Here is a 23975-nt window from a genome sequence, read left to right on the forward strand (position 1 = left end):
ACACCCGCAGAGATCCAGAAGAGCTGGAGGTTGGATAAACACCGCTACCATCCGGGGTGGAAATCGGTGAGGAAATGCTCAATTTCTCCTGATCAGGTGGAAATTCCCATCCGAAGGTGGTTCCAAGTCTGGATCAGCCCTCTATCACCGCAGACTGCGAAATTATGTAAAACAGCTGAGAAGAACATGCTTATTCCTGCACAGTGAAAATACCCATCCTGGCATGCCCAGGGCTTGCAGGAAAGGGCCCCGCGATCCTGTGACAACCCCGGTTTTCGGCACCCACCCCATCATAGCCATGGGCCGCGGGGCACCCCCAGACACACCACGCTGACACGGTTCTGAAAATCTCAGGAACACTTTTTAATATACAAGAATCAAAAGTACAGCAGTTTTACAATGTAGGAAAATTTAATACATACTATATAAACAACATATTTACATCAGAAATCACTAGGACAGTGGCATTTTTTCACAAATATAAATTAATATTAATTACTGTTTTTTTAGTCAACAGGTTTAAAAGTCCACATTTTTACAGTAAGAGTCCTTCTCTCCCCGGAGGGGAGGTGGAGGTCGGGAGGAAATGAGTGAAAGCAGAATAGTATTTGTGTGTGGATCACTTAAACTGTTCACGTAAGGGCTTCAGAGAGCTGTTAAGTACCCACCCTGCTTGGGCACCGCATCGCCTGTCTGCAGCAGGTTTTGGTCTGCAGGATTTCCATCATCTGAATTCAAAACTTTACACCATTTCCAAAGGGGTCAGGCTGAAAAATTCTTTTAAACAAAGAAACAAAGAAAAAACCTACAGCATTTTGCTACTTTCTCCTGCAAAGAGGCTAGAGGGAACCCCGCAGCTGGCTCAGAGGGAAGAGCTGTACCAGATGCTGACACAGACACTGCAGTAACGTTTTTGGCTGTGGACCTGTCCCCTGCGATCCCATTCACACCCAAGTGACTATGTCTGGTTATGGTCCCTATTCTGATGGGACATAAAATGTGTGTGCACGCGTGCGTGTGCTTGGGGAGGACTTTCCCCCAAATCGAGTTCTCCAGCTTTATTAAAGTCCAACCCAGCGAAGACCCACCCCCGTGAGCAAACCAAACTAGGTGACTGTTCAGTATCAGGCCAATGTGACAGTGGGGACCGCTCTTTGCTGGATATAGACAAAGATTTTGCTGTTGCACTGGTTTCAAGAAGGAAACCCCAAACCACCTCACCCCTGCAACACAGGACGAGCAGAACTCCTCGTGTATGGACACAGAAAATGCCTCCCACTGGGGTTCAGTTTTCCTGCACCAACCATAACACTGGTCTGGCCAGTACTGCCTCTTGCTACGACTTGTATGGCACAAACTTTCCATCACGATAGCACCACGTTGTGAACGAAAAGAGCAATTTCTCTTCGCCCCTCTGAGGTTTCTTCCATTTTCACATTAAAAGCTAATACCTCTGAAAAGAAAGGACCTCTTTGTTGAATACCACAGCAAGCGCGCCTGCAATCACAGCTTAGTGAAATACGCGGCGTTAACACGCTATCTCAACACCTCCTCCCCCCCGCCAGCCCCAGGGGCCCTGTGGAAGACTTGCCCTCGCCTCCCGCGCAGATGAGCACAAGCATAACACTTACTCGGGGCAGCGCAGCGCTGCCCATGCTGGTTCCCCCTCTACAGAAGCAAAACTGCTTCTGGTGAGTTTGGTGAAGTTTGGTGAGTTTGGTGAAGTCTTGCAAAAGAAGAATAAAATACAAGCTGGCATCCCAGAGCCACGACTTGATGTCTATATCCACACTGAGCTTGGCCCCAAGAGGCCCGGTGCTTGCCCAGCACGCAGCAGCACGGGGTTGTGGCCTGCTGCTAAAGCATCACAGTGGTGCTGGGCACTTTTCTGAAGGCGCAGTGGGACACAGCAGCGGGCTCTGAGCAGGGTGTGCACGCCGTGACTTCAAGGGACCCAACTCCTTCGGCTCCGGGCAGAGGGGAGAGGCAGGGGATTAGTGTCAATTTGTGTGCGCCTTCCAAAGTACTGGTTGGAGTGGGGAAGCCAGCCCTCAACACCCCTCAGTCTTTCAGGGAAAGGACATCACAGCTTATTAGGGTCATATACTGGCATCTTAACAGGATCCCCAACTTCTGCCCCCCATCAAGAAGAGCGGTCAGGAACAGCCTGATCTTTAATACTGAGCTCCAGATGACGCATCCCCAGAAACCATGCTCTGGGCAGCCCAGGTGTTGGGAGAGCTCTGTAGTCTGCAGAGACGTGACTCTACTACCCAAGGCCTCGAACCTAAAAACAAATCACCCACTCGACTTCTCGCCGGCAACCTGTGTGTAACCACTCACACCATGCCACCAGCCGGGCACTGTTCTGCATCGTATGCAGTGACTCGAACACTTGGAGGAATGTTTGCTCTGAAGCCCACCGAGCTGGGCTGCAAACCCCTCTTCTCCCTCTGCTATGCTGGGCTTCTAAGACGTGCTCCAGGGATTTTTAAGTACCTAGTCCTGAATTCCTTATTTTCTCCCTGCTCACTGAAGTGCTAAGCTCCCAGGTACATTTCCAATTCAGGCAGACAGCAGTAGCAGTGCTGTTACTCTCAGCAATTCAGAGCTACTGCTGAACGGTGCCGGGAAGGTGACTGGTGACAATTGCCTGGACAGAGATTAGTCTCTGGATTCCCATTTAACTCTGCTCTACCACCCCTTACCTTTCAGTTGTATTACAGGTCTGTGATCACTGTTTTGTGAAGCACAGAGAGAAATGCCCAGAAAGCAGAGTACTTCAGTGGCAGGGAGATTAGGAGCTTCAAGGTCCCCGGATGCCTAGAGCCATCTTTTGTCCTGGTACCTTGCAGCTCCCAGCCAGCATCTGTGTTAATTCCTGGACATCCAAGCCGCCCATGTCAGAAGAGAAGAGGAGTTTTGTTATGAATTCCTGAGCCCTGTCCACTGGTAAATACTGCTCTCACCCCAGTTTCTTTCCTAGTCATTATAAGTGAGCTTAGCTTTTGCTAAGGAAGTCTGTCTTTCTTCACATATCCCAAAGACTCCCAGAGTCAAGACTTGACAGTTCCAGCCCTGGATCCCCCACCCCTTGTCTGCTGCAGGGGACACAATGGCAGTCAGAGCAGTTTCTTGAAATGGTTAAAGACATAAGAAATGACAATGTGGCCAGAAAAGTGATGGATTGTCACCAGCAAGGCTCCTGCTCCTTTGGAGTCACTCTGAAGTGACATTGAGCCCCTCTTTCAACCAAGCCCTGTGACAGCAACAGCTTGGCTGCTGAGGGACCCTCCTGGAATATGTCCTCCCAGTGGCCTATGCTGGTTACACACAAAGCCCAGCCCAACCAGTTTATCCCCAATCCCAAAGCAGCATCTGTCATGTAACATCAAGTCAGCGCAGGCACACGGCCTTCTGCACAATCCTAAGCAGCAGCAATCCGCCTTCTTGGTTTTGGGGAAACACTGTGGTTGGGGAAAATTCCCTTGCGCCCATTGGACTGGAGGAAACAAAACCAAAGCAAAAAATGAGGCAGTAAGTCTGGTTCCAACGTTCAATGGGAGAAAGGGGGGAAAGGAAATGGGAATCCAGAACAGAACTGAGAGTGAGGGAGAGTCTTCTACCTGCTCCCCCAAAATCCTCCTTGACCCAGCAAAGATGATAGCAGCATGTTCAGAGTTTCTGGCTGTTGCATCAGACCAAGTATTTCAAGATGTGCGCTTCCCCCCCTTGGTCACTTTATGTTTTCCGAATATTCCAGTTATAATCTGGATTGTTTTTCTGTTCTAACGACCTATCCAGAGGTGACCTGTGATCGAGGGGCGACTTGGAGTCGTGAGGAGATTTCTGAGAGGGGGGTGAGCGAGGGTCCGACACTGCGGGGTGAGGTGGAGGGAGAGGCTGTTTGTAATCTCCCGATTTGTCTGCGTGGAAGGACCGGTAGTGGTCCGAAGGTCCTTGGCCATGGTATCCCATGGGTGGCCTGTGATCAGACATCCGTCGGAAATCCTGCTGGTGGTAATTCTGAGGCCTGAACTCATCGGATCGTCGGCGCTTGGAGTCGTGGTGGTGCCTGCAGAGAGAAAATGGATGGATATGAGGGAATGGATTGGATGGATGGACGGAGATCAGCTCCCCAAGGAAAGCCTGTCCACCACCGCTGGGTGTATCGACGTGAACTCCTCCCACCCTTCCCGAGAGGAACGAGAATTACCTGTCATAATAATCTCGGTGGCCTCTGTGGTCTCGGTCACTGTTGTACTGTTCATAGGGCCTCTTACGGGAGAGGTTATTTGGTCTGTAATTCCCAGAGCTTCGGTGGGGGTCTCCACGAGATCGCCGGTCCCCGTAGTGGTGGTCCTTGTACCAGTGCTGCTCATATTGGTGGTGCCGCTCCCCACCCCACACCTGGTTGCTGTTGCCGCCGTAGTTGAACTTTCGATCTCTCTGCCAGTCTCCCCTGTCTGCAATGAGGAAAGCATTAATTAAATGTCATTTATACTTTAGGTTAAGCCCATTACTTCCTTGTTGAATTCTCAGAGAAATTAGAACTATTACCATTGGAACTTTCTCCTCCCTAAGCCAAGTGGACCCCATTTTATTCTTTTAATTCCTTTACCATTATTCTATCAAATCTTACTCTGCCCAATTCTTAAACTTTTGACCACTCCATCATCACGTTTTCTAGTCCAGCAATAAGTACAGTGAAAAAACGTGTTCCATCTCCCCAACCTGACCAGCCACAAATCCTGGAATTATTTGTGTCCAAGAGCAAGCAGCCTGTAGGTTAAGAGGAATGGTTTCCTTTGGTTCCCCAGGGCTCACCTGTGTTGCTGAAATGCCTCTTGTTGGGATGGCCGTAGTTGTCACGGGGGTGCCCATGCATCTGCTGCGGGGCATGGGAAGGGGGCAGGTGGAGCTTCTGGGAATGAGGATTGTGAGGCACGTGGGACTGGGACATCACAGAATCGCGGCTGGAGCCTGAAGGCTCTGGGCGGAACGGCTTCTTCATGCTGGACGTGTCCTCCTTCTTCTTCTGCTCCTGCAAGGGGCGAGAGAGGGTTACAGCTCAGCTGCTCTTCCACCAGAAGACTCAGACTACATGAGCGATGGCCCAGCCTGTCGGGCTCTGGGTTGGTCTGGAGATTCCCCAGGCTGTGGGCCCCCACCTCGTCCTGAGGGCTTTGTCAATCAGCTGTGCCCAAGCGTGGGCAAGTGTAACAAGTTTTAAAGAGAGCAACTGGAGGGAAGGCACTTGAGATCTCACCTCCTCTTCCTGCGATCTTTTCTTATGAGCCATCTTGTAGAGTTTGTGCAGTTTTCTGGCATCAAATTCTGTGAACTTTGACACAAATATCCATAGGTTCCTGGAAGGACATAAACTTTTTCTGTTAGCTGCTACATGAGCTGTTCAAGTGCCAACTGCTCTCAAACCAACATTCAATCAGTTCTACCCTCCCTGGAAAACAGTCTCATTCCAGCTCAGGACAGGGTGTTTCAGGAGAGTTGGAACCAAGCCCTTCAAAGTGAAATAATGGATTTTGCACTGGTTTCTCTAAACTAGCTCTGAAATCAGTTTAAATGAAAGAGCACAACTTGCAGACAAAACCCTCACCTGAGACTGGTCAAGGACCGAGTGGGCTACAAAATATGAGATTTCTCTTTTAAAAGCATGTTAAATAAGAGGCAATTGGCACACTCATCCACATAAAACACAGCAGCCTCCAACTGTCATTTTTAAACATCACAGATCAGCCAGAGAAAACAAAACGATCCCTCACCTTCTCCATAGCTTGATAAGATCCTGGTCAGTGTAGGCTTTAAGGCACTCAGAGATGCGGTCCCCAATTTTTAGGAGGCAGTTGCGTGTGTGCTCCAGCTGTTCTTGAACCGTCAGTCCCTTATCAGGCTTATCTAGTTGCTTCAGAGCTTTTTTCACTGGTCTCATCCTTTCCTTGCACTTGTAAAAGCAACAGAAAGCAGAAAGTGATTCACTTGGCACAGTGCTCTGCACTGCTCCCTTGTTAATCAGACAGAGCCGAAAGAAGCTTAATAGCATGAGATATTAGCTTTATCTGGCCATTAGGCAAGGAGAAATCAGCTATGAAAACAGCAATTTGTTAGACATGCTGCAGAACATAATCAGGAAAAGATGAGTCTTTCCATCTCCGCTGTTCCCCCAGCATTTTAGAAGCAAAGGATTTGGTTTGCAAACAGTAAACGCACGCAGGCTGCTCTTGCACTGAGTCTAGGGCAGGCAGGGAAGCAAAACCAAGCATCGACATCCTGAACGAACAGCCCCAGCTGAAGGAGTGCTCTCAGGAGCCTCCCTGTCCACCCCGGTCTGTGTTCGCTTCCATCTATTGCTTTTACTAGAACTGGGAGACGTGAGGTGAAAGCACCTCCTTTTTCTGCTGCGTGCATCAGCACTTTGCACAGACAGTAAATCAGACAGGTTTCTACTGCCTGACTGGACCTTTCATGCACCGTGGAGGGAAAATAAAATAAAACAAATAAATAAAGATAACACAGGACCTACAGGGAATACACACATCTGAAATTACAGAACTGTTTTCTTAAATATGATATTTCAGCATTTCCCTATGCAAGTCAGGCGAAGGAGCATCTGCCATGACGACTTTCACTAAAAGGCTATTTTTACAACAAGCCTTGCAGGCACGTTTGCTGCGAGAGCATTTACACAGCTAGGGAAGAGCTCACAGCTCAGACAACTCCGTACCAACTACACCATACAAGGTCACCCTCAAAACCCTCCTGTATTTCGCTGCCTAGAACAGCTCCAGTGCCTCCTTGGCTCCTATGGCAGAGAGACTGCCACATAAGGCTGCAAGATCATCTGTAACCCGGGGCTGTCAAACGAGTGGTGGCAACTTGTCAGCTGAAGAAGAGAGCCCTTCTGCCTGCTTTGTTGACACGGTGCCCTCCTGTGCCCTGGTTGGCATCCCTTGGCAGAGAGAGGGGACAAACGTGTGCGCAAACACCAAGCTGAATGTTGAAGAGAGCTATCTGAACCCTTTAGCAGCGCAATTGTGTGGTGAGAATTGGGAGTTGAAGAGCTTTGAAATTTCTTCCAGCTGTTGTGCTATGTACAGCAGCCAGCTGGTGGACAACTGGTCCAGCTGGTGGGCAAGTGGACAACTCCAGGACAGGGTTGTTCTGCCGTGCTGTCAGACCAGCCAGAGGAAATTGCTGTGGGGCACTATGAAGAGGTTCTCTCCCTGCCAAAGTGGGACATGGATCAGTGCTGTGCACACACCTCGACACCTAAAACGCATCCTCGCAAGCACAAGCAAACCCTGGCTGCCTTAGCAGGGGTCTCTGCAACTGCCATGCAGACACCCAAGGAAAATACTCACTATGCTGAATGTTTCTTGGTCCAGATCGTCGTCCTCGTCTTCTCCAATGGGGACTGGTTCACTCCCCGCTGTAATGTGGACGGGACCTTGCGATCTCTTCCCTTTACTTCCAGATTTGGCTTCACCACCTTTAGGCTTTACAAGGAGAAATTATGCACATCACATGATGAGCCAGACTGACGGATCCCCAGCGATCCAACTAACAACCTCCACACTATTGATACTGGCAGTTATTAAACCCTGGGCACCGCTCCTACAACTTTCCTCCCAAGATCTCCAACTGTTTTGCTGTAATGCCTCTGTTTAGCTTTATGTCATCCCTGAGGGAGCAGAGGGAAGTCAGAGCCAACGTTTTGGACATGGTTATACTCATGGAGAGAAAAAACAGCACTGAAGACTTGGAAGAGAGGTTAAGCTAAAGAATATAAGCCCCTTGCAGAGGACAGAGCTCAGAGAAGTCTCATGTCTATGAAAACTTGCAATTTCATGAAATTCAGGAAGGCTGGAAAAGGAATAAGGTCTTGCCCCACACTGCTTCGCTGACGTCTCTTCACACAGGCCCTTTAACGAATCATAGGACTTACAGCTTGCCCTTCTGCTCAGAGACTTTCCTATCTCTTAAACTGCTCCTGAGAATACTTCTTACCTTCTCTTTCTTGTCTTTTGTCTTCTTCTTCTCTTTATCACTTTCCTTTTCTTTCTTAGTGCTTGTCTGTTTTTCTTTGTTCTCTTTGTTCTCTTTCTTCTTCTGTTTCTTTTTCACTGGGCTCTTTTCCAAGCCGTCCTCCTAGAAAATCAGACCACAGTCAAAGTTGGAGTCCCTCAACCTCACATACATGCTCTTCCCCAAAACATGCATCCTTCAAAAGCAATCGTTTCTTGAGGCTCATCCAAATTTGCCCTCACACCTCTTTAACCAGACAGCAAGACTGGCACTGCAGTCCACCCAACTTTGAACAAAAGGGCATAAAAATTATACAAAAGCCCCGGTCTGTGACTAACTGGCAAACTGCAGATAAGCACTGCTTTCCTCTGCCAGTTGTGCTGGAGAACGCTCAGTCCATAAGGTAGATACTGATCAGAACACGAACAAAAAGCTTCAGACTACCAGCCAAACCACTCAATGACAGAAGGCTTTCTAAGCAACAGCATGACCTTGGTAGACTCCAGCTTCACCACTGGCTGATGTACTGAAAAGGAGAGGGAAACAATTCTTCTTTCTCTCCTTTATAAGGGCAACAGACTTTGTCCTGAGACAACCTTTCCTCCAAGTCAGTATGTGGATGTGTGTGGCCGTTCTAGCATCCTCCCAAAACATTTACGGCACTAACCTAGAAGAGTGGGTGGGAAAGGTCCTTCTTTCACCCCACAGCTGTATATATGTTTTTGTAAGTTTGCCAGTCTCCTGTGGGAACGCATTCTGTAGCTCCCCTTAACTCCACAGGGCATTTGCCAGGGGTGCTTCTCAAGTTGAGTCTCTGTAGTAGCAATATAGCTCAAGGAAACCTGGAAAAGCCACTATCCACCTTGACTCACCTTGACTTCACCCTCTTCTGACTGGTTGTCTGAGTGCCGAGGAGAGGAGAGTTCGTTCCCATGCTCATCCTTGACTTTGGGAGCCTTGTTCTCTTTCTTTACTCGTGGTTTCCTCTTCTTTAGCTTGCCCTGGAGGAAAGACAGAACAAGTCAGAGCAAGCAAATAACTACAGGTGCTTGCTCGAGGCATCCTCCTTCTCCTGAACATCTCGCGAACAGCTGCAGGTCCTGCAGAGTGCCAGGAAGCCTGAAGAGCCGCAGGAAAGCCTGGTGGGCCCCATATGAAATTAGATAATCAAATTGCAGCCAGCTAGAGGAATTGCCTGTGAGATTTGAGAGGTCAAGGGGGCATCTCAAGCATCTACAGACTGGCGCATACAGAACAATGACAATGAGGTGACGGGGCCAAAGCTCCCTGATTCCCCCTGTCAACACATATGTCATGGATATTTAACAGAGCGCATCACGGTGCAACTTCCAGGTGGGAGAAAAGGAAGGCCAAATATATTTTAAGACAATTTATTCTAAGTTAATTTATGTCCTGTCTGAATAGCTTGAAGCACTTCTTGCTGGGAATTGAGGGAGTTTTCAGCACCCAGCCTTGTCTATTCCATCATTTTTCAAAAAAACTTTCATAAAATGTAGCAGTATTCCCCTCTCAGAAATTGCGTAAAGAAAAGAGCATGAGGTCCCCTGCTTTCCCTCAGTGGCTTGCACACTCAACTTGCACGGTCTGTTTGTAAGTGACCAAGTTGAAAATTCAACATGGGAATAAAGTCATACTGGAGACCTTCAGCAAGTATAATAATTAATAACTTGTCCACCATTGATTATCATTTCAGTATCACAGTGCAATCAGACAACAGGCAAGTCCACATTCTCTCACCTAGAAGACACTCAGTGACTTGGCATCACAGGCTGTCTCGCCTCCCACCACCAACCAAGCACTCGTCCTGAAAACCCCAGAATCAAGCAGCCTCATCTCACCTCTTCCCCATCTTTCATGTTTTCTTTCTTGTCCAGATCCTTCTTCAGCAGTTTCAGTAGATAATCAACTCGGGTCTGGAGCTGTTTTCCCTGAGGTTTCTTATCTGTCTCAACAGGTAGGATCTTTGATAAAGAAGAAAAAAAAAATACACCCACATGCACCTATCAAACCTTGGTAAAAGAGATACACTATCAGCAGTCCCTCCAGATCCAGCAAATGGTTGGAGATGCTGCACCTCCTGGGGTGAACAGGAAGGTTCAAGCATTTCTTCCAACCTGTGCACCCACACAGACTCTCCCTCTCTAGCCATACGCAAAGCTCCAAGCAAGAATCCCTCCCCCTTGACCTTTTGCAGGTAAAAGGACCACAGCTCTCTAGATTCTCTAGGATCTTTCTTAAATTAGGGGGAGGGAGCAAAATATATTTGGGATCTTGCATTGTGACATTGAGTCCATTCTCCTTGATGCACCAGATTTGCTTGTGACAGCCTTGTCACAGCAGCCTTGTACCCTCTGGTAGCTTGAGACATTGGTACAACGACGATAAAGAATTTTTATTGGAAAACAAGGCTGCAAGATACCACTTTGTGGAGGAAGCATAGCAGCTTGCCAGCTAAGGTTACCTTTTTATTTCATTGGAACTTGGGTGGCGTGTCTCAGGCAATGAGAAAATTGCCTTTCTGAACTTCACGTAGGAGGGCTCCCAACCACAGTCTGATCTTTGCTAAAAGCACTCGGGGGAATGTCATGGGAATGCAGCATATTGGCAGCCAAGCAGATGTACAGTCCCAATGTCCCTCAGCCTGATGCTGCAGTCCACCCTCCTTCCACTGTGCTGACACAATGGATAGCGGCTTATTTTTAACCTGGATCATTTCAGCATGGCCCCCATAAACAGCTCTTATGGGAATGACTGAGGAACAGAGGAACTAAATGGAGGCTTTCCAGCTGACTTTGCTGCCAGAGCCAGTCGTGTAACTATACCCTCAAAGCTAACACAGACCAGTCTTGACATAAGCAGCGTCAAATCTGTGAAAAATTATTTCCACACAGAACTCAAGCTCAGCTTCTTGTGAGATGCTCAAGGAAATATCAAGTCACGATTATGCAATGCACCCTCTATACCGTGCTTGTAACCACATATGTCAGCATTACTGTTTTCTTCCTGCGGCACTTCAGTGTGGTGCATATGGTACCGTTCAGAGAAAATTTACTGCCAATCAAATGAGACAACTCTGCTTTCCATCAAGCATGCAGCATTCCGCAGAGGTCAGTGTTTTCCTCATTATTATTTATTATTATTTTTGGAGTGGTTACAAACATAAACATCTGTTTCTGGAGCAAATCAAACATGTTCTCTATGAAGACCGTAATGGACCCAATGCAAGTAACATGTAAAGCAACCTACCTTATCAGATAACTTCAATTCCGGATCGGTTTTAATTAGTTCCCAGTTTCCATAACCATGCTCGTAAATTCCCACTAACAAGCGAGAATCCTCCTCCACTCCCCAGTCTACATCAAAATGGGCAGCTTTGACACGGCACGTCAGGCGGTACCTGAAGGCATTCAAACATGAGCTACGTTTAATGCTGCAGGGAGGTAAAGCAAATCCACATATCTAGGCTAGTCTCTTTTCACCACAAAATCCAAATTCCCTGAGCCTCTTTCCGCCACTGCCTGCTTAACTATTCAAACTCACTTCTTTCTTTCCTCTGGGTCTGCGGGGATGGATTTATGCAGCATTTCAAACTCCTCTTCATGCTGGATGATGGATTTCACATTGACTTGGACACCAGAGATCTTGATAGTAGGACCTCTTCTTTTCCCAGGTCCTTTCCCTGCTCAATAATAAAACACAACAACTAAGAGAACTCTTACAGAAAGAATGTTTAGGCAAAGAAAAAAAATGTCAGACATGCAGAGATCAACACCTTGCTCCAGATTCCTAAGGCCATCTGCTGAGGTAGGCCCCCAAAATTAGTTAACTTTCACTAATTCACTTAGATCTGCAACTCAAACATCTCCCAGTATATCATCATGATCTTAAAAATACATCTAAGTACACTGAAGCAGTTGTTTCAGTAGTTCTGTTCACCTAGAGCAGGCAGATACCCCCTGCTTCAAGTACCAATGGCACAGAACAGCCACACATCGAGTGTGACACCAGCTCCAGATCCAGCTCCACCATGGAGTACACAGCACACGTTTGATTCCCAGTCCCTGAAGCAGTTAAAATACGATCCGTCTGCACTGGGACCCAGCATTAAATAAGCTGATGACTTCAGCTTCGCCCCAGGAAAACTCATGTTCAGCAGAAGCTAACAGGCCCAAATGGCACTTTCCAGATTGAGCAGAAGGTTCATGGATTTCTCTCTGCTGGTAAAAGCTGCCTGGCAGAGATGGGATGATTTGAGACCTTGCTTATTTTTCTTGCCTTTGCAATGTGGCACACCACCCCATCCAGCAAGGGAGTGCCTTGCTTTCATCAGCTCCACAAAGCACAACCAAAAATATTATAACAGCAGCAAACGACCCTCTTACCTTCACTTGGATTTTCTTTCAGCTGCTCCTCGTATTCTTGCATTGCTGACACACAGCTGTTGTGGATGAGCTCCCCTAACCGCTTCAGGTCAGCTACAGACTTATCCACCAGCTCCGCATCCCGGGCGATGCACTCCAGCCTGGAAAAAGGGAAAAAAAATTCTAAGTTTTGTATCTGATGCAGCATTTCTCCTCCCGGTCATTCTCTGAGCAATTGTTTCACAGCTTTCAATAGTCAATGAGCGCCGTGTATGTGCGGAGCTGGTGCAGGTAACACAGTTTTAGTCTTTTTTTGGGTCTGATAACTGCACCACAGTGCAGATGCAGTACAACGGACCCAATCCTTTGGATTTTTTAGTCTTAAAGCAAAGGTGAGAACTTCTCAGGCACAACTGACTGTCCGGTGTGCTTTACGCCCTCTCAGTGCTGTCTCAGTGACATTCAGTGCTCAGGAGCTGCCATCTGCTGTCCCTCTTGCCTGGCTGAGGTTCATAACGCCAAGGCCCATACGCAAGCCTTGTGTTTCCCAACCAAAGAGCACAACCAGCTGAAAAAACAGTCATTTCTCAGACAACACACGCAGGGATTCCTGCCTCAGCTCCGAGCCCTCAGTGAGGGCTCCAGCTTTCCAGACCCACCACGCACGCTTGTCTCCCTTTTCCCCTCACTTGTGCTGGGGCACAGCACCAGGGCTCTGCAGACCCAGGCTTGGGGATAGCGTGTGCCTCTCTCCCTTCAAGAGGGATGCAGCAGTGAGAGAAACATCCTCCAAATTCAAACCTGAAACTAATATGTATGGAGAAGCTCGAGAAGCATTTTGGGTAGCGTTTGCTGTTCAGAAGCTGCTCCCTCTCCTCTCAAGGCAGAGCAGAAATTCCCCGAGGGCCAGGATCTGCCAGCAGGATGATGCTGTGCACAGCCCAGCACCGCCACCGCTGCCCCAGCTGCTTTTTGGCCAGTGTTTATCGGTGCCCACCAACCGAGCCATGAAGGACCGTACGGCAGTGTTTGGGTTGCGGAGCACATGACAGCAAACTTATCAGGATTGGTGCTGTGCGGGGAGGTTTTGTCAAACACCGACAGCAGCGGGTGCATGGCAGTGCTTACAAACACAACCTTGCCCCCAGGGTAACTCTCAAGCAAATCCAGGCTGGGACTTACCGTTCAAGAGGCAGTCCAAACTTCTTGTAAGCCTTGATAAACCTAAGCAAAAAAAATAAAATAAAATAAAATAAAAGAGGAACTAAAGCAACTGCCATAAAAATGGGTCCAATATCACAAATACACTTGAATATATTAATTACAGCCTGCCACATTATCAACCTCACATTCCACTCTGATTAGCTAAGCATCACTCAGGACTGGGAAGCTTCATCCATTAACCCTCACAAAGAGTTTTGTGACCTCAGCTGGAGAAGAACACGACGTTATTATGAATGTTGGATGTTTGACAGATGAGGAAAAAAAAAGAGGAGAAACATAACTGTAGTGTAAAGAAAAATTAGAAGAAAGCATTGGCTCACACCATATTGGTAATTATTAACTTCATTTTCCAAGGAGAAAAGAGGCATTAAATCAATGTCATTAGTAATTTCAAGCTCAGGCTATAAGTAACAACCTGTCACAGAGGAGCCAAATGTAGTGCAATGCGTCACAGAGCCTTGCAGACGAGGATTGTTATTTATTTTTATTTCTTATTTTTTATTGTGAAAATCGCTGCCATTACTAACACACAACTTCAAGGCAAGAGTCAGACATCACTGCTGCAACTGAACAGGGCTTTGTGCTGGAGTAGACCCAAAGGCTTCAACTACAGAATATTTTAAAATGAGTTAATTTTTTCCCTTCTCTTTTTCGTCGTGCACTCTTTCAGCCTCTTTCTGCTACAGCACTTTAACCTAAATGGCTGCTACAGTCACGTTGCAACACCTCCTTCTTCCTCTATGGTTTCAGGGCTGGATACGGGGCAGCTACCACAATGCAAAAAGTTTGACCATCTCCTATTTAAAAATGCATTTCTCAGAGACAGAGGCAAGGAAAACTCACAAACCCTTTTCCATCTTTGGCTGAACCTCTGGGCAGAGCCTTAAGACAAAAGCCTGAGGGAAAGGCTCAAAAATTAGAAGAAAATACAAGAAGAAAAGAATACTTCGGAATTCAGCCCCCAGCTGACTTGTGGAACACAGTGCAGAGAGGATATACTACTGCTCTGATTGACTGGACCACTGCTTCTCATGGGGTTATTTTGCCAGACAGAGCTTGCCTTTAACTTCAACTTAAATTGTCAAGACTACAGCCAGAAAAATATTGGGAAGGCCAGAGCCTTTGGCTTCTCCAGCTCCATCTCATGGCACCTAAAATCTCATGTGTAATATGGAATTAGCTCACTCCACTCAGCCCTGCTGCGCAGTTACAAGGATTAATTTTAGGAAGGTAGCAGTTTCACTGCTGATAATCTAGCCTATTTTGGCCAGACGTGAATGTTAAAGTCAGCAGCAAACTGAATTATACAAAAGTGCAGAAGCTGTCCCAAAGACAGCTTCACCTAAACCACCTATGTGCTTATAGCTGAATATCTCCTGTATTAACTTGGGCTTTTCTACACCTGCATGGGGTTTCTGTATTTTTGTAAGCTGTCTCTTGTGCTCACACTGACCTCCGGATTTCAGCATCAGTAAATCCTTCCACGGTATCTTTTCTAACACTCCGAGGACGTCCCCTGCGCTTTGGTCTCTTCTCGTCATCGGTGTCATCAGTCTCGCTTTCTGATCCAGATGATCTCTGAAGCCTTCTCTTAGTTTCCGCATCCGATTCACTGTCATTCGTTTGTGCCTGCATGCAGCATAAAGACAGCACTACAGTTAACAACTGCTAATCTGCTAATCTTTTCCATCCCTCTTGTGCACTGGCATTATTTCTTGTTGAGACTGAAACACCTCAGCATCTCTTCCTGAAGATGCAGAAGCCCATGTAATCAAACCAGAATGGGTATACACACTCTTGCAGTTTCTGGCTAGCTAAGTCTCCAGTGCTCATCCTCTCTTTACAGTCTTTACAGTTTCACAACTGCATTTTGATTTACTGAAGCATAAGACACGCTAAACACATTGATTTTCCGTGGTTTTGTGCCACAGTTCCTAAGGCTCCTTGATAGCTGGGGTGTTTTGAAGACAAGGAGACCTCAGAAGTAATCTACAATCATCAGATACGAATTATCCTTCTGTTTAATTTTCACTTAAAAACTTCCCCAGCTTATCCCAGAGAACAGTTAATAACACTCAAAGTCCCAAATCCCAACAGAGTTTCTTTGCACAACCTGCTCCCTGTTGGATTTGGGTAGATCACATCACCTAAAAACGGACTTGGGATGACAGTATCTCTTTTTGCCTGCAAGAGCCACATTTAGGCAAGAATAGTGCAGGGAGTTCTGGAGCCCAATGGAAAGCAGCAGTCTGGAAATGACAAAAACCACAGAAGATCTGCATTATACAGTTGGTTATTTTTCCCTGTGCTCACTACAGGTTCTTTTTGCTTACACAGCATGAGTTGTACCAAACCCAATATAGGCTTTCAGACTGCATTATGAACCGTGGGCCCAATGCATGATGCCAACAAGAAGCCAACGCGCTGTCTCTGTGGGTTACTCCTAACCAGCTTCAGAGAAGGGGAAGAAGCACTCAGATGGCAGGAAAGCTTCCTCTTGAGCACTGCCTTTGCCAGCTTTGGCCTCCAGCCTCTCGGCTCCTCGAGATGTGCTGTACCTTTTTAGTCGAGCTACGGATGCGAGGCAGCATGTAGATTTCCTCCAATTCTTTCTGCCTTTCTTCCTCCTCCACCTTTTTCCTCTGCTCCTCTGGAATGATATCGTCCCAGTCCTTCTGGGACCGCTCGTCCAGCTCCATCTCTTCCTCCTCCATGGTTGCAAAGTTGGCCACCTTTTACAAGCAAAGGAACACTTTTAGAAATTCCCACCCCTGGCAGGAATACCCCAGAGCTGTCTGCTAAGCCTCAGCTTCTTCTGCATAGGAATTTTGCCAACATTTCCATGATTACTATATAATTGATCCCTATGTCACTACATTCCTGGTTCTTTGCCATGTGTTTGGGCTAACAGCTCTTGAGGAAGTACGTGCAGCTTAAAAAGTACTGCTGAGCCTCACGAAGTTACCGGGTTTGTTTCCAAATTTGGTAAGTTCTGCATTTTATTCACAGCCTTCATGACCACTTAAAAGGAAACGAATACCTACACATCTGCCCAGCTCCCAAACCCAGACAGCCCCTCAGAAAACTGCTTTGTACAGGTCACTTCTCACCGGGCCTGATTTGTCCTGTCCACCACTGGCCTCACCTCCGTGGCAAGACGTGGGGACTCACGTTTTGGCACCCCACTGCAGAGCCCAGGGTCTGTACCTTGAACTGCGAGAGAAGCTCGTCGGTGGCACTGGTGGACACTTCGTTCTCTCGTGTTTCAGCCAAACGCAAAATCTCGTCGATGTCCATCTCCTACCAGTCAGGAAGAAACAGCGATAAAGCGGAGGGGGCCGAGCGCAGGAAGAAACGAGAGGCTTTGAGAATAGACTGCGGGGTGCAAGAGCTAAATAGGGATTGTGCTGATACGAGCTAAATAAAGTGCAAATATCTGCAAGGTGTCATCACCCAGGGCAGGGATGAACTATCTCAAGTGGTACAAGAGAGTATAAATGCAGGTGATAGAATAAAAGGAACATCAAGGCTGAGCAGCAGGGGAAATTCCCAGGCAGTGAGATGTATCAGCTGTTTCCCTCAGGGGAAGCTCTGCTACTTGGGCCGTTAAGAGAATTGGTCAGAGCACTCAATAAGAAACTGCCGAGCAACGCCACGCTGAGAAGGGAGGGAGTGACCTATTCGACTTTATTACTGACTCCAGCATCTCTTTGCGAACAAACCAAAAAAAGCAGGCTGGAGAGATGCTCAGAGGAGGCAGGGAGAGAAGCCCTCATTAGGCCATGCTATAGCCAGCTCGTGAATCCCAGGGAGCTGAGGGGCTCTCTTGGTGACCATTCCTCCAGCAAGGAGGCTCTTCTCAGCCCTCGTCCCCACCCCAGAGCTCTCTTCCTTCAGTTTCCTGGGACTCACAGGCTCCCTATTCACCAACCTGCTCTCATGCACAGGGCAAGTACGAAGAGGGAGCAGTCAGAGAGGGATTACCAACAGCGATGTTATTTCAATTTCAAACTACCTGAGGCTCTGACTCTTCCCCTTCAAGCTCCTTGAAGAGATCTTCAGCTCCAAATTTCAGAATAGCCGTCAGCTCTTCTTTGTTGAACGGATTTGAACTGCAAGCAGAAAAGAGAATGCAGAAGGGTTTGGAGCTGTTAACTCAGCTCTGTCACAGCACAAAACCATACCAAAGTCACTCCTAATTAAAGCAAGAAGCAAGCTTTCTCCTCAGCACTAAAAAGAAGCCTTTTTATTCATATTTTCTGCTCTGGCACAGACATCTACTGTTAGAGGAAAAACCTCTGTCTATTGAGGGGAATTGGGAAGAGTCTGAGGTCGCTGCAGCTGTTCCCTGATACCACCAACAGCTTTTCTCAGACCAGGAAGATCTCTGGTAGAAAAACTGAAGGAAAAAGAGGCAATGCCTTTCAATCTCTGATCATCTTTATTCTATGTGTCCAAATTAATGACTGCATGAGCCAAATTAGTAGAAGGTGCCCTAATTTGTTAGTGGAAGGTGCCTTTATTTATTAGTGGAAGCTCTCTTCTCCCCCATACCCTATCAAACAAATATTGGCAGGTATCAGAAGGTGAAGCTGGTTATGCCACGTGCTGTGTCAGATCTCCCTGCCTCCCGACACAATCGCTTACTTGGATCGCCCAGAGTTGTTGTCCAGAACAGTCCGGCCAGTGGTGTCCATACGCTGGATCACCAAATGATCCAGCACCATTTTCTTCTTGGCCCTCTCAATGATCTCCTCCTCTACCGTACCCTTTGTGACCAGCCGGTAAATATTCACCTGAAGGGTAGGAGAAGAACAAAGCTATTTCCAGGACCTGAATGTGCTCTGCTGACACAGGAATGCATCCCTGAGTTGTTTCAAAGGAGACTCCCCTGCTGACATGGTCCTTTCATGTACAAATGTGTCTTTTTAGAATAAAAACAAGCACATTCTTGTATATTTCAGGGGGACCGCTTAATATCAGGCAGGTTACCACAGAGCTTGTAGGGTATGTAAGATAAAAATCTTCTGAAAAAAAAAATCACTCTAAATCCAAATTAGCATCAAACTTTTCATGTATCTAATAAAACCCTAAAAAATTAAGATATTCTACTTTGTAGAGCAGAGTGAGGCTGAGAAGTGTGATGCCCCCAGCTGGGTTCTCAGTTTTGAACCATACCAGGACTAAAAGCCAACAGTTTGGGCTGATTTTTGGTTTCCTTGTCTTTAAATGAGTTTCTCTTGGGTTGATGGTACTGGAGTGAGGTTTGGGGGCAAAAAGGCCGTGTTTTCAGCAGCTCTGGCGAGCGGGGAACCCATTTACATGTACTTGCTGAAGCCACAGAGCAAATGAGCCAGGTAATTCTCCTGACCTGCTTCTTTTGTCCAATGCGGTGAGCCCGGGCCTGAGCCTGAAGATCATTTTGGGGGTTCCAGTCCGAGTCAAAGATAACAACAGTGTCAGCAGAGGCCAGATTAATTCCTAGCCCTCCAGCTCGTGTTGACAACAAGAAACAGAAGTCCTAGGGGGGAAAATAAACACACAAGTTAGCCGGCCCCTAACCGTGGATATAAAACAGTAACGGTGACTACAGAGTTGTGCAAGGAACTGGATGTAGGCTCTGGTGTATTTGCACTTCCTTCCAAAGCAGGAAAAGGCTCAAAGCCAAGGCAGAAGGGAAAGGTGTGCTGCTCCAGGAAGGGCCAGCACGCGTCCTTGTGGGAGGGCAACGCAAACAGCTCAGGGCAAGGGCACCTTGGAGTCACCTCCGAAGGTTGGACCACGCTGCCCACCAGACCCCTACGAAGGCAGCAGGCAGACACGTGCTTTTTGTTGTCTGAAGCCCGCTGGGGGTGAGATCAGCTCTGAACATGGACTGTCTGAGTCACTGCCAAGGGTACAGGCTGCCAGGACAGAGCCAGGATGTCTGAGCCCTGGTGGATGCCCCCAGCAGAGGGGAAAGGGCAGCTTCTATAGGCATTTCTGCTCCCTCCTCTCCCACCTGCACTGCTGCTTCCTCCTGGCTTTTATTTATTACCTTCCCCAGTACCACGAAGAACCTTCTGCATCGCCTGTGTCAGCCCCCAGTCCAGGCTTCTGGAGCAAGGCTGGACATTTCTCGTGGCTGGGAGATGGCCGAAAGCGAGCGCCCTGCACCCTCACTGTGAGTCAGCACGCCCCACGAGAGGCTCAGGATGCCCTCTCCTATTACACCGGAGACTCACCTCCAACACCAGACCCCACTGCCTGCCTACACCTCAAACCTCCCCTTTGCCATTTCATATTCAAAACCAGCTGCAGACTGGAGGATTTATTTAGCAGCCGTCTCATTCCCCAGACCATAAGGAGAGAATTGCTAAATTCGGGCTCTTCCCGGCCTCTTGGGGACTACGTGGAGCTGTGCCTCGCAGCCCCGTTCTTCGGGTGTGGGAGGTTTAAAATAAGCAGTATGGGCGCATGCAAAACAAGCTATAGCTATGTCGTTAAAAGTGACAGAGGTCCTGTAAAAAGAAACGAACTGAATTTCATCCCCTCCTGACAGTCGGGACCTGCAGCCCACCCCGACCCCTCGGGAGGCCGGGACGCCCCCGCCACCGTACCTCGGAGCCGTCAGCGTTGAAGTGGTCCAGCGCCTGCTTTCGGATCTCCCCTTTGATCGAGCCGTCCAAGCGCTGGAAAAATCAACAATAATGATAAAAGAGAGAAGGTAAAGGAGCCCTGAGGAACCGTGGCACCCAAGTTCTGGGAGGCTGACAGCCCCCTCTCCTGCCCGTAGCATTTAGTCCTTAAAAATAGCCGCCAATTAAAAGGAACTGGGCTGCCTTAACCTGCTGCGTGCGAGGGCAGGAGGGGGGCATGCTCGGGCAGCAGTCACGCAGCGGGTGACACTGCAGCTCCCGTTACAGGCTCCCAGCCAGGATCTCTGTGTTTGCTATCCTCTCCTCGGGGTTTATCACGGGACGAAGGCCAAAGCAGGGGCCTGGCAGAGGAGGTGTTGTGCAGAGACGGGGCTTAATTTATTGAGGTCTCGTATGCTGTGAACGTGTCCCTCGCAGCAACCTTCAGGAAGTGGTACAAGTCCGGAAAAACAGCAAGAGGGCTGGCTAGCCAGCATCAGTCGGATGGAAACAAACTGCCCAGGACCCATTAGCCACCTCAGGTAGAAGAAATACGGATATCAGCATCCCTAAATAGCTTCAGAGAGCCAGCAAGGGAAGCAAGCTCCAGGGCTGAGAGCACAAAACTGCCTGCTGGTAGATGTAGGGACGCCTGCATACAAGGGCTTTAAGCATGAGCACATCAGTTATCTCAGCTAGAGAAATGGATCATGGAGTACAAGGGGTTTCTATTAGGCAGGCTGTCCAATCCACAAGATGGTTTAGTGATTAACACCCACCAACAAGTGTTTGAATCCGTTGTACAGGATTCTCCCCATCATTTAGACTCTCGCTTTATGAACAGCAGTACCAAGCTGTTATAAGAGCAGTCCTCATCTATAGCTCTCAAAGGATACATCATTATCATCACTTATAAAAAGCAAAACATCCACAAAAAAAGAAGCGCCATGTCCAAGGGGCAGCATCAGACAGTGCGTGAGGCATCCCACGCTCTCAGCTGGTTTCTGCCTCTCCATATGTTCCCTTCCTGGAGTGCCACAGCGAAATGAAGGGACTTCCCTGTTCCCTCCAGTGTATTTCAGTGCAACCTGTAATCCCAGCCACCCCAGCCTCTGGGAACCTGAGTGCCTGCCTCTCATTGCCCAGGCTCCCTCCTTATTTTCAGGTGAACCCTGCTGTTTGCCATGCTGATGTTTCTCACCTGAAAAGGGTAGTGTTTGATAGTCAGGTACTCCGCCAAGATGTCCAGCATCCTCACCATCTGGGAGAAGATCAGCACTCGGTTGCCTCTGTCTCGCAGCCTGGTCAGCAGCTTGTCCAAGAGAATTAGCTTTCCACTGCTCCTGATCAGAGACTGAAGAAGTAACCGTCATTCCAGCTGATGTTTTCCAACCTTACCCTTGTGTATACTACGCAGAGACATGCAGAGACCTGCTTCTTTGGGGACCATGCTTCTCCCACACCTCTCTAATCAAATCACCTGGATTCACACAGCAGAAGGCACACGCACAGTAAATTACCCAATATAAGTCTCATACTGCATGCACCTCCTGCACAAGATCCCACAATATGTTGCCTATGGTGGAAGGGGAAGGCAGGAGATTCAGTGGCTCAGCTGTGAGGACTATTTCCAATGGACAGAGGCAGCTGAAGCTAAAGCCTCACCTGATTCTATCTTGGTGAGAGGATGGGAGGAAGGGGAAAGTTAAGAAAAAGCCATAACCAAGGGCGCTGCCCACCTGCAGGGTCTCAATGCCATTCTCTCTCTCGTTTTCCTCAGGAGGTTTGATAAGGTAGCAGTGGTTGCAGCACTTCTTCAACTCCATCACAATGTTCAGGAAACCAGATGTGCTCCCCCGTGTTCCCTTTGAAAGAGCTTTGTAGTTTCTTGTCAAAATCCACCTGCAGGCAGGAAAATAAATCCAGATCATTCCACAGTGCAAAGAAGGCATGCTGGAGCTTGAGAGGACCAAAACCTTCAGGGACATCTTAGTTCAGGCATCAGTCTACTCTCTTCCCTCCATCTCTCCTAGCTTCCTCCAGAGGATTCTGCTTTTTTCTCCTCACTAGAAACCCTGATCTTACTTTCCTCTTGACAGTATTACAGTTAAATATTAAACAGCACCACAGTTCTGTGTGGAGCTTTACTCTCCCAAAATGTATTCCACGAAACATGTTCCCAAGTCACACAGAAAGCTGCTCCCATTTCTGCCGGTACTGCCGGTAACTTAATAAGCAACTTACTTGTAATACTGCTTCTGCAGAGCAGACATTTCCACCCGGAGGATCTGCTCCACTTTGGCTGGCAAAGATTTCTCCACATCCTTCTTCACTCTGCGCAGGAGAAAGGGCTCCAGGACTTTGTGAAGGCTCTGGTAGCCATTCTCTCTACCTTTCCCGTGATCTTCTTCAAAATCTTCCCAGAACTCAAACCTAGCAACAGAAATCAGTAGTAGAAAGTAGGAAGTAGTAGAAAGAACACCTTGTATTATGGTACCAAACAGCACATACCAGATATGCTCACACTGCATGATGAGAAAAGAGACCACGAGTTTGATGGAGATACAGTGGAGGATAAAAGGTTCACCCTACTCTGGCTAACTGAACAGAGTGGTGGCAAAGCTAGAAGCTCGCTGGGTTTAGGTACCTTCCAAATATTTTATCTTTGAGCTCCATAGCTCTGCATTGACTCCCAGGACCAGAAATCCCAGGTTTTCCAATATTCTGCTCCGATGTCTCCTGCTAGCATTTACCTAGCTGTAGTTTCTGAAAGTCCCACATCAACCACCCCTTAGGCAGGGCTTTGACAACTAGATTCTGTTTTACACTGCTCTCATGGCTTTTTTGGACTGCTGCTTCCTCTAACAGCTCCTTTGAAATTTGACAAACTGCTCTTCTCTGTTTGTGAGACCTTAAATCTCTCCCTTCAATCTTTCTGTGTTCCAACAAAAAGAATTTGGGGGATAGCTCTTTGTACAGTCAAACATCATTTGGGTGAGTTTGGGGGTATGCTCGTCCTAGCCTTAGCAATGCACATAGCCCATTTCGTTTTAAGAAAACAAAACATTTGTTATAATGTGGACATGCAAACAATCAGCTAGACACCACTGTCCTCGAGCAATACTCCCAGGGACCGCCATAAAAATGTTTGGCGAGGATGGCTGAACCGCATTGTACCGGAAACCTCAAAAATGGTTGAGATGATTGCTTAAAACAAGTTCAGCTTTTTAGAGATGGCACTAAGACAGCAAACAGATTTGAAAGACGTGTATTAGGTTTCCCCATTCAATTTGGTGCCAGAAATACTCTTTGTGTTAGTCATTTAACCTCTCATTTTCCCTACAAGTGTTTGTTCCCTTTTCACTGGTCTAATTCCACTGAGTTTAGTTCAGGGTTTCTGTCTTTCTGCTCTCCCTCAGTCTATTTGATGGACAAGAAAAGACACACAAAGGTATTTTCTGAAGCACCAAAAGGAGACTTACTTCTCCGGCATGATGAAATGAAGCAGGGACCAGAGCTCTTTGAGTGAATTTTGAAGTGGGGTGCCGGTGATCAGCAGCCTGTGGTTGGACTTGAAGTCAATCAATGTTTTGTACAGCAAAGAGTCATCATTTTTCAGCCGATGGGCTTCATCCACGCCTAGAAAGGCCCAGTTAATACTTCCCAAAACAGCCTGAAGGAAAAGAATTTAAATATATATATATATATA

The 23975-nt window shown here is 47.6% G+C and overlaps 1 protein-coding gene across 13 annotated transcripts in view; it reads right to left on the bottom strand.

The window, feature by feature from the left end:
• Positions 1–339: 339 nt before the first annotated feature.
• Positions 340–23975, bottom strand: part of CHD2 (chromodomain helicase DNA binding protein 2) — a 96703-nt gene continuing 73067 nt past the window's right edge. For all 13 annotated transcript variants that reach the window (XM_013181852.3, XM_067003767.1, XM_067003766.1 and 10 more), the window contains 24 exons: positions 23749–23939; positions 22511–22699; positions 22006–22168; positions 21468–21620; positions 20249–20320; positions 19021–19170; positions 18297–18445; positions 17665–17761; positions 16857–16949; positions 16208–16381; positions 15103–15278; positions 13608–13649; positions 12447–12586; positions 11605–11743; positions 11311–11461; positions 9903–10025; positions 8916–9044; positions 8026–8166; positions 7380–7514; positions 5784–5962; positions 5270–5369; positions 4828–5044; positions 4217–4466; positions 340–4075 (listed from right to left, as the gene is read on the bottom strand). In XM_013181852.3, the coding sequence (XP_013037306.2) occupies positions 3742–4075; positions 4217–4466; positions 4828–5044; positions 5270–5369; positions 5784–5962; positions 7380–7514; positions 8026–8166; positions 8916–9044; positions 9903–10025; positions 11311–11461; positions 11605–11743; positions 12447–12586; positions 13608–13649; positions 15103–15278; positions 16208–16381; positions 16857–16949; positions 17665–17761; positions 18297–18445; positions 19021–19170; positions 20249–20320; positions 21468–21620; positions 22006–22168; positions 22511–22699; positions 23749–23939 (3687 nt within the window). In that variant the 3' untranslated portion in view covers positions 340–3741. The remainder of the gene's footprint in view (positions 4076–4216; positions 4467–4827; positions 5045–5269; positions 5370–5783; positions 5963–7379; positions 7515–8025; positions 8167–8915; positions 9045–9902; positions 10026–11310; positions 11462–11604; positions 11744–12446; positions 12587–13607; positions 13650–15102; positions 15279–16207; positions 16382–16856; positions 16950–17664; positions 17762–18296; positions 18446–19020; positions 19171–20248; positions 20321–21467; positions 21621–22005; positions 22169–22510; positions 22700–23748; positions 23940–23975) is intronic.

The sequence above is a fragment of the Anser cygnoides genome, chromosome 11 (genome assembly GCF_040182565.1).
Source record: "Anser cygnoides isolate HZ-2024a breed goose chromosome 11, Taihu_goose_T2T_genome, whole genome shotgun sequence".
In the NCBI taxonomy this organism is placed as follows: domain Eukaryota; kingdom Metazoa; phylum Chordata; class Aves; order Anseriformes; family Anatidae; genus Anser; species Anser cygnoides.